General features: G+C 36.2%; 2 protein-coding genes across 2 annotated transcripts; one reads left to right on the top strand and one right to left on the bottom strand.

The window, feature by feature from the left end:
* Window positions 1-3,774: 3,774 nt before the first annotated feature.
* On the bottom strand, window positions 3,775-4,320 carry LOC148955867 (uncharacterized). Its single transcript, XM_089107925.1, has one exon. It carries the CDS (start codon window positions 4,318-4,320, stop codon window positions 3,775-3,777), a length of 546 nt encoding a protein of 181 aa, XP_088964051.1.
* A 4,251-nt stretch (window positions 4,321-8,571) lies between these two features.
* LOC148955866 (uncharacterized) lies at window positions 8,572-9,250 on the top strand. Its single transcript, XM_089107923.1, has one exon. It carries the CDS (start codon window positions 8,618-8,620, stop codon window positions 9,248-9,250), a length of 633 nt encoding a protein of 210 aa, XP_088964049.1. The 5' UTR covers window positions 8,572-8,617.
* The last annotated feature ends 774 nt before the right edge of the window (window positions 9,251-10,024 follow it).

The raw sequence follows: 10,024 nt of genomic DNA, 5'->3' as shown, positions 1-10,024 counted from the left end.
AGTGATTAAATAAAAAAACAAGTTTTTTAAACTGAAAGTAAGGAGCGACATTAAAACTTAAAACGAACAGAAATTATTCTGTATATGAAAGAGACTGTCCCCTCCTCAACGCCTCGCACTTTACGCTAAAGTTTTTTATTTTTTAAAAAAATAAAGTTGTGAGACAGAGTCAAAATTTAGCGTAAAGAGCGAGGCGTTGAGGAGGGGACAGTCTCTTTCATATACGGAATAATTTCTGTTCGTTTTAAGTTTTAATGTCGCTCCTTACTTTCAGTTTAAAAAAACTTGTTTTTTTTTATTTAATTTTTGAACGTTTTTGAATAAATGCAGGTTTTGATCTTGGCTCACCGTACATGAATAATTAAAACAAAATTTTCACATTAATTTACTTTTATTTAGTTAAACGGCTTTCTCGAAACTTGTTTAATTTTATTTACGAACGTTTTTATTAGTAATAAATATAAGTAACTTACGAATTAACTTACGTAACGAACTTATCTGTTCATATATTTTTAATACATTTATTAGGGGGTTCGCCCCCTAGTCAATACCTTGCTCTTTAATCGAAAGTTCAAATTTTGTTCCAATTCTTTAGAAATGACCGCTTAATCACAAAGGCCGTTAATTAGAATAAATAGCTCTTATGAAAGTACTAAAAAATCTTTGGCTTAAAGAGCGAGGCATTGACTACGGGGTGAACCCAATTATATATGTAATATTTTCTGTTCGTTTGAAGTTTCGACGTTGCTGCTGTTGCAGTTGAAATACTTGTTTTTTTATATTAAATTTATGATCTTTTTTTAAATAATGCTGGGAAGTCCGGCGTCCCCTTCATAGCAATGTCCCTTCCCCCATGAAAACTTCCTTCATGGAAAGATCCTCCCACATACCCTCTGACCCCCCCCCCCCACGACCAGGAAAAATATCTCTTGAAAACGTATGTGTACTTCCAAATAACCAATACTATTTATGTTAACATTGGGTAGAGATAATAACTTACAGACCTCCCCCCGAGAGCGTCGGGGGATCAGGCTATCATAAAGGACATACTAACTATATTTTTAAACATGCTGAACAAAATGGCTATCTAAAATTGTTTATCAGGTGACTTTTAGAAAAAAATGAGCGTGGGAGGGGTCCTAGTTGCCCTCCATTTTTTTTGGTCACTTAAAAAGGGCACTAGAACTTTCAATTTCCATTCCAATGAGCCCTTCCACGATATTCTAGGACAACTGGTTCGATACGATCACCCCTGGGAAAAAAAACAAAAAAAAACACACAAACAAACAAATAAACACGCACCCGTGATCTTTCTTCTGGCAAAAAATGCAAAATTCCACATTTTTGTAGATGGGAGCTTGAAACCTCTACAGTAGGGTTCTCTGATACGCAGAATATGATGGTGTGATTTTCATTAAGGTTATATAACTTTTAGGGGGTCTTTCCCCCCTTTTTCGAAAATCAGCCAAATTTTCTCAGGCGCCTAACTTTTGATGGGTAGGATTAAACTTGATGAAATTTATATATTTGAAATCAGCATTAAAATTTGATTCTTTTGATGTATCTATTTGTATCAAAATACCGTTTTCTAGAGTTTCGGTTACCATTGAGCCGGGTCGCTCCTTACTTACAGTTCGTTACCACGAACTGTTTGACCAAAAGATTGGAGGGTAACTAGGCGCCATCCCACCCCTTTTCCCCCGAAATCGTACTATAAAATTTTTGAGAAATCCATTTTGTTCATCATAGTTGAAAGGCCCAATAACTATGGCGTTAGATATCACTTGACCCTCCCCCCCACACACCCCTAGGGGAATAGTCTTTAAGTTATAAAAGTTGTCCCTTGTTTACGCATAGTGTTTTTTGTTGGGAAGCAGGCATACATTTTAAGATGGGAAGACGAATTATCTGCTAGGTTTTTTTTCACTTGGTTAACTTCATGGGGAGATAAGGGAATTTTCCAGAACTCCTATAATTTTTTTTTTATATTTCATGCTTTCTCTTTTCTGTCTCAATTTTACGCGTTGTTAAGGGTAGTTGCCCTTAACAGCTGTTAAGGGTAATTGCCCGAGCAATTTTTCCCCTGGATTGAATTGTCTAGGTAATAAATCCGGGAAGAGGGTATAGTCTCGTGGAGTTTGTGCTAAATTTTATTTGACTATTTAAAAAATGATAAGAAATTAAATTTTAAAAACAATTTTCTTCAATTGAAAGTAAGGAGCAAGATTAAATCTTGAAACGAATAGAAATTGTTTCGCATATGAAGGTGGTTCCCCCCTCCTCAACACTGTGATGTTTAAGTTCAAGTTTTAATTTTATCCCAATTCTTTAAGAAGGGCTTCTGAAACACTATGTTTGTTTAATTGGAACAGTAAGAATCTTTTTTCTAAAGTACTAAAAAATTTAGCGTAAAGAGTGAGGTGTTGAAGAGGATATATACACTGTAAAAAATTGTTTGAGATTCAAAAAAAATTGTTTGTTACGTTTATCAACAAAAATCACACAAGGGTTCTCTTTTTTAATTAGAAAAAATTTAACTCAGAGGGTTACATATGTTAAGCATTGGTGTTTTTTAGGATGGGGTAGCAGCTTCACTATTTTCTAGCTAAGGAAAATCACAAAAGAAATGCATTGCTGCATTTTGTTTATTAATGCATTTTAATAAACAAAATTGTTTATTAAAAGGGGCCTGAAAGTTTCAAGTTAAAACCCTTAGCTGCTCCTAAATGATTACGAATACACCCTTTTTTTAAGCCATTTGTATATATTGTCCTTTGATTTAGTTAAAAGTGCCCCTCAGCATTCACTAAAATTTCACATTGACACCCTAACTCTTTTGAAACACAATTGGGTTAGAACATTCCTTCCTTTCTCAATGATAAATCCTGTGTGTAAACAATCAAAAATTGCATAATTTTTAAATCGCCCAATAATTTGCCTGAAAATAAGCGTATTCTTCATTGTTAATATTTTAAAAAATTATTTATTTTTTTCTCTGGATAAATATTTTTCAAATTTTACTCCTCCTCAAGGTGCACATAGTGGTTTTCTATTTAGTTCGAAATACCCCTCAGTATTCACAGAAATTTCTTATTTAGACCCTTACTCTTTTATGACACAACCAGGTCAGAACATTTTTCTCTTTCCCAATGACTAATCCTGTGTCGCCAATCATAAATATTGTATAATCTATAAATTATCAAATAATTTACCCTAAATAAGCGTATTCTTTCTTGTCAGCGTTCTATCAATTGCCCTCATGTTTTTTCTTTAATTGATTTTTTTTTCTTCCTCAGCGTGATTATAAAGACTATTGCTGAGAGTGAAACAAAGTTCTTCTTATGTGTCTGCTTTTTACCTTTTTTTTGTCATTTTGTCTTCTAAAATCAGGTGATAACTTGAAACCCTGCTATTGAAATTTTGCTTTCTCAAGTTAACGACCGCCTTCTAAACCTGTTTGCATTCGTCAAAAGATAACCACCCTTTTTTATACAGTAAGATCTCTTCTGCATAGATAATTTTCGGTAACCATACAGTCCGGCCTTTAAAGGATTTATTCCTGTCAATTAATCAGTCAAGTTTATTATTATGCCAAAATATCCAAAAGAATAGCTCTGGCATGCCAGAAAAAAAGATATTATTCACTGTGAAATGTTATTATAATGTTTACAAAAGCATGGCACAAGAGAATGATCATATTGCACACTACAATTAGCTGGAGGGAGCTTAAATTTTTCTTTTCTCCAGTTTTACCCCCGGTTGGCGCGTGGATTTTCAGGAGTTAGTCGAAACTCTGGCAGGATACTGAGAAAAAAATCCGAGGAACTTTGATGTCTTTGGTGTCTGCTTATTTTTAAGTTCAACGCATTGCATCCTGTTGCTCAGAAAACTGGCAATCTCTCTAACAAGAAATCGTCGAGCCTTCATTTCAGCTGTTCCAGAAACGACGATATAATAGTTTAAGAGGTCGAACGCCTTGATCATGTCCCCAATAAGAACATCGACGTAAGAGCCAGGATTTTCAAGGTGGCTCAGGATTTCTTCCATCACGATGACAAGGTAGTATAAAGTGCCGTTATTGGGGCAGAATCCAAATTGCCGTGAATCAAGCGATTTCTTGATGCCGTCATAGAGCCAGCTAAATAGAAAATCTTCAAAGATTTTTGAGAATTTGGAAGTCTTCGAGATAGGCCACAGGTCTTTAACTTGTGTAGGGTTCGGCATCTTTGGGATAGGGAGGATATACGCCACCTTTAATCGCTGGGGGAAGTTTACCTCAACAGGACACTGATTGAAAACTACAGCAAGTGGTGTAGACATTGCCTTCGAACACTGGGCAATGATTTTGGGGTGGGGGACGTTGAAGGGACATGATTTCTTATTCTGGTCCATCTTGCGAATCTTTTTCTCGACTGCTAGGGGAGTGATTATCGGGATTTCCATTCAGTGTTCCGTTGAATTCGGATAGTTGCTGCAGAGGTTGATGTTTTTACAGCATGGCTGAGGGTAAATAAGTTAAAGATTAACAAGGCTAACTTTATTATTTGTTTGCGATCATCAAATATTTACCCGTTGGTAAAGGACTGAGATTTGCCTAATGGTGTTATAAAACGGACTGCGACTTTTAAATACCTTGGGCTTTTGGTAGATGTAATTTTACATTTTAAGCAACATTTTACTATAACAAGCTAAATTATGGCAAGAAACCTTTGTATAATGAAGAAACTCCGTCATTTTTTTCCTAAGTCTGTCCTTAGCCATCTTTATTTTTCCTTAATACACCCATATATACTTTATTGCTCGAGTATTTGGCTCTCTACTTTCTCTTCTACCCAAAAACCAATAAGAGTTCTACAAAATCATGCAGTAAGAATTTTAGCCGGTATATCTCCACGTATGTCTGTTAGAGAAATTTACCCAACTTTAAAAATTTTGCCGGCTGCAGGCCTTCGTGAGTTCTATGTATTGTGGTTTATTTTTAGACTGCAGCAGGATGCTCAGCCTCGTTGTTTTGGTGATTTATTGTCCATTAGGTCTACTGTTCATTCTCATGATACAAGGGGTAGCGCGGACTTCTGTGTATCTAGAGGTATATCTTCCCGTTCATGTTTTTCTGTTTTTTATAGAGGTAAGCGGAAATGAAATAGTTTGAATAGTGATATTAAGACTATTGGTGACCCCAATATTTTTAGAAAAATCATTAAGGAACTGCTTTTTGCTGAATATGACTTTTGACTGACTGATTGATTTATTTATTGTGGGGGTTATGTTGATATGATGTTCCCAGAGGAAGTATAATATATGATATTATTTTGTATTTATTGTTTAGTGTGATGGTATTAGTGGTGTCGGTGGCCAAGTATTTTTTGTTTTATGGATTTTGTTTACTCTACCTCCCCCACGGACAAGCTTTGCTTTTTAGGGGAGGCAGCAATAATTTTTTGTTGATATGTTTTTTTTTTCAATAAATCCTTCTTCTTCTTAGAGCAGATTTCGGTGAAGTAGGAGTTTTTTTCGTCCGCTGACAAGGATTTCCCCTCTTGATCAAGAAGTCCGGGGTTCCGAGATGGACGACTGAGTCAAGGGGAGACGACTACAGTCTTGACTCTAGTGTGGAATTTCTTGGGATCTGTATTCGAAAGTTGTTCAACTACTTTGGCTCCGTATTGTCGGCGGGTGGATCGACATTTGTTCACTACTGCATTCCGCAACTTCCTTGCCTCATTCTGGTACCCTTTGTCAAACAGTTGGTCACGTTCGTTTATTATTCTTCCGATTCCGTCATTCATCTAGGTCTTGTCCAGGGTTTTAAGCTTTTTCATGAAAGCACCGTTAAAATTCCTCAAAAAGGTAGTTCAGAAAAAATTCAGTCTTCTTGTTAGCTCCCATGAGTCTCATCAGCAGCTCTATCCAGCTCGTCAAGGAAAGACATTATCTGTATTTCGTGACGCCCTGTTTTGTGATGGACCGGTATTTTCTAATCTAATATCCATGTTTTAGCTTGTAACCATTTGGTACCAGGTAAATAATTAGATGGTCTCCTCTTCCAAGTGGTTGCTGAGTTTCGGGCTCACGAGAGTAATCGGCTCGGTTAGTGAAAAAACGGTCGAGTCTGCTCTTTTCTGGTGGTACAGTTGACTATCTGTTTCAGGGAAAGCGTTTCATACACCCACGATGAGTTTTTGTCATTAAAATCTTCGGCGATGATTATTGCAGCGCAGGGGTATTTGTAGCGAATTTAGTCCGTGCAGTTTTACAGGTAAGAGAGTAATTCTTTAAAGAACGGTTCATTTGGGGGTTAATAAATGACTCCGTAGATAACGCACCCAAAGACCTTAGGTAGGCATTGAGGCCTAGCCCCTAGCCACTAGACTTCTAAAAATATGTTTCTCTGAACTGATATTTGCAGAATCCGAGATTTAATGGAAAGTTTGCACAGAAAAACGGACGCATCCTCCATGATGGACTGGATTCCACCAGCGATACACCATGGTAGCAGATGGAAGTTTTACCCGTCGATTTCTACGAAATCTGCAGAGGGCACCCATGGTTTAGTAATCGCTTCGATGTCGATATTATCACGGCATACGAAGTGTTTGAGTTTCTGAGTCTTATTTCCGAGGAACTGCGCGTTGATGAGCAACATGTTAGGGGAAGAACTGAAAATATGTTTCTTTATTCCAGGTTTGAGGGGAATCTTTGCATTTACCTCGCCCATGACCTTGAGTGATTCTGCGTCCAAAATGTTTTTTTTTGGTGGGCGCATTTATTTTATTTTTTAGGTCAGTTTCTGGATTCCAGTTTGCTAGACCTTCCTTTTTAGAAATTACACCATCGTCTCGAGGATGGTGACCGGAGGCATGGTAAGTTTACCTGGGATCTGCCGGTAAGTGTTCTTGTAGTATCGAGAGTTGGAGATTGTCGGTTCTTGACGGAAGAGGTTTGGAATGTGGTGGTTGATTTTTGTGTTTATTGTACTATAGCTGTGTCTTCCATTTGTTTTCTATTTACTGCTGGTTGATTCTGCTTCATTGCTCCATTGTTTTTCCCTGTTTTTTGGTGGCGGACGTTGTCTGTGGCTGAGGAGCCATTTCTGTAGAAAGTGCGAGTTCGAATACATTCCTGTTGAAGTTGTTGCGTTGGGTGATGTTTCAGAGAATGTGTCGAGTTTTTTCGTCCTGTGGTATTCACGTTAGGTTTGGCTGTTTGTTTAACTGGTGAAGGTAGGTGGTAGTAATTGCAACGATTTCCCCTGTTGCAGCGGCCTGTTGCAAACTGCTGCTGAATGAGAATTCCGGCACTCGTTTCCCCATCTACACTGTCGGTTTTTTAAAATAAAAGCAATTGTTTTCTGCCTTTTTCTGAGTCTCAGTTGGAGAGTTGAGTACAAGGACTGATTGATCCTTTTTCGGAAGCTCATCCCTGAGTTTTGCCGAAGGCTGGCAAGTTTCAGCTGTTCCTTTAGTTGGAGAGATTTGAGGATCAGTATTTTGTCTTGTGTTTGTACCTTCTTCACTTGTAATCACAAGGCGCAGTGCATTGCGTATGATAACTGTCTCATGGGGATCAGTCATACTACGTGTTCTCTTTTGTGTTGGTAGGATGACCGTCCGGCTCTTATGGTGCCATCAGTTATTCTTGAGAAACAGGGGTTTATTCGTCAGTCAGCAGGTGTTTATTTGGCTGTGTACTAGCGTCGGTTTACAGATCGAAGAGGGGGGCCGTCTTGGTATTTCAATAAGCCAGTACCGACTTTTAGTCCAGCTTACAAGCAAGAATTTATATAATTAGTTTGAAGCACAAAATATGCCAATACTCGTATATTTTCTAAATATGTTTACTCAGCCAATATGTTTTCTAATTTAAAAATTCTTATTGCCTTTGAGGTAGACAGAATGTGGGAAGTGCAATACTCAAATCAATAATTCCTAATATTTGTTGTAATATTTCCTCTCCTTCACTTATGGGTTGATTTACACCACGGTATACTTTTTGGTCGCTTAAGGTTTCATTTTCGCTCTTTCATTGCATTAGAATAACTAATTTTTAATGCTAATATAAACATTTGTGGTGATATAAGTATCACCACGAGGTAGAGAAGAGGAAGTGAAAATAAAATTAGTTGTTAAGGCATATCGAAACAAATACCTTTCTTTTGTAGACTTTTAAAACATATTGAAAGATTTATTTTCCGTTTCGGTTTATTGATTTTTGATATTTTGTTTTACTCGATTTTTTTTTACTCAGTAGACTTTAAAAACATATTGAAAGATGTGTTTTTGTTTTTGGTTTTTTAAGTTTTTATTTTTTGTTTTATTAATTTTTTTTGCTTTATTTTAACTCTATAGACTTTTAAATTGTAGGTCACTTTTCTCAACACATATCTGGAATAAACTTACGGGGAAATACGTCTTTAGTTGTGTCAAAGAATCCATCAACGAGTGGTTTCTCAAATGCATATGCATCGGAATCTGAAGGAAAAGGCTCCGAAATTCATAAAACTTGTTTAAAAAGGTGCCTGCAAAGTAAGAAGTATACAAAATCGGAAAGATCTCAAAGAACTCATAAAGAGAAAAACACATATAAATGTGAGATATGTGACAAGATCTTTTCTCAAATGCGTAATTTGAACGAACACCAAAGAGTACATACGGGTGAAAAACCGTTCAAGTGTGATGTTTGTGACAAAACCTTTGCTAATTCATCAAATTTGAACCGACACCAAAGATTGCATACAGGTGAGAAGCCGTTTAAATGTGATGATTGTCACAAGACCTTTTCTCTTGCAGGAAATTTGAACACACATCAAAGAATTCATACGGGTGAAAAACCGTTTAAATGCGATGTATGTGACAAGACCTTTTCTGAACCTGCAAATTTGAAAACCCATCAAAGAATTCATACGGGTGAGAAACCGTTTAAGTGTGATGTTTGTGACAAAACTTTTTCTCGTGCTTATACTTTGAACACCCATAAAAGAATGCATACAGGTGAAAAACCGTTTAAGTGTGATGTTTGCGACAAAACCTTTTCTCAACCTGCAAATTTGAAAACGCATCAAAGAATGCATACGGGTGAGAAGCCGTTTAAATGCTATGTATGTGACAAGACCTTTTCTCGTACTGATAGATTGAACACACATCAAAGAATTCATACGGGTGAGAAGCCGTTTAAATGCGATTTATGTAAAATTAACTTTTCTCAACTGGGCAGTTTGAACAGGCAACAAAGAGTGCATACGGATAAGTAGCCAAATAAATTTTAATGTATGTTAGAAATGTTTTTGGCAAGCGTAGAGTTTGAATACACCTTAAATACGGCATACAGGTGAAAAACCTTTCATATATTATGTGTGTAGAAAATTTTTGTGATTTTAGCAATTTGTACAGGCATCGAAAAGTACCTAGAGGAATTTATGAAAATTGTTGTAACACTAGTTGTATCCTCATTGGTTTGTGGCAATAATTCTTATAACCACTTTGTAATACTTCGAATTATTTTCTTCAAATGTTTTTTCAGGTATTTTTATTTTTTTTAGCAAATTAATGTCTTTTTTTATGTCTTTAGTTTCTTTAGCAGTTTTTTTTTATCAATTTCATCATCATCCTGTGATAAGAAGCGATACATATTTGCTTGATTGTAACAAATGTGATGTATGTAAGAAATGCTTGTCCACATCAAGATTTTTGAATGAGCTCCAAAGAGTTTATACAGGTGAGAAACTATTCAAAATGAAACTCAAAAAAATAAACATGAGTAGGGCTGATAACCCCTTATGTCTTCTCAAGACCAGGACACAATTTGTACTTTACTGACAAAAAAAAACAGCAATAAAAAACAAATGACCATGGATTGTCAGTTTAATTGACATATACTGATATTTATTCCTTAAAGTTTTTATATTTTTATGTATGAAAGTAAGAAAAGTGAAAGCATATCAAACGTATTTTGTTTCCAGTAAAGCGTAAATTCTGTTTTGGTCTTAAGAAGTCTCTGGGGTTACCAGTCCTACTCATGTTAATTT

This window comes from Artemia sp. Qi Xiang Cuo, chromosome 2 (genome assembly GCF_049724085.1).
Source record: "Artemia sp. Qi Xiang Cuo chromosome 2, ASM4972408v1, whole genome shotgun sequence".
In the NCBI taxonomy this organism is placed as follows: Eukaryota; Metazoa; Arthropoda; class Branchiopoda; order Anostraca; family Artemiidae; genus Artemia; species Artemia sp. Qi Xiang Cuo.
This window is presented reverse-complemented; position numbering and strand designations above follow the sequence as displayed.

What these genes read in the sequence shown, in the direction of transcription:
- LOC148955866 (XM_089107923.1), top strand. Translation starts at nt 8,618, where the DNA reads ATGCGTAATTTGAACGAACACCAAAGAGTACATACGGGTGAAAAACCG.
- LOC148955867 (XM_089107925.1), bottom strand. Translation starts at nt 4,320, where the DNA reads ATGTCTACACCACTTGCTGTAGTTTTCAATCAGTGTCCTGTTGAGGTA.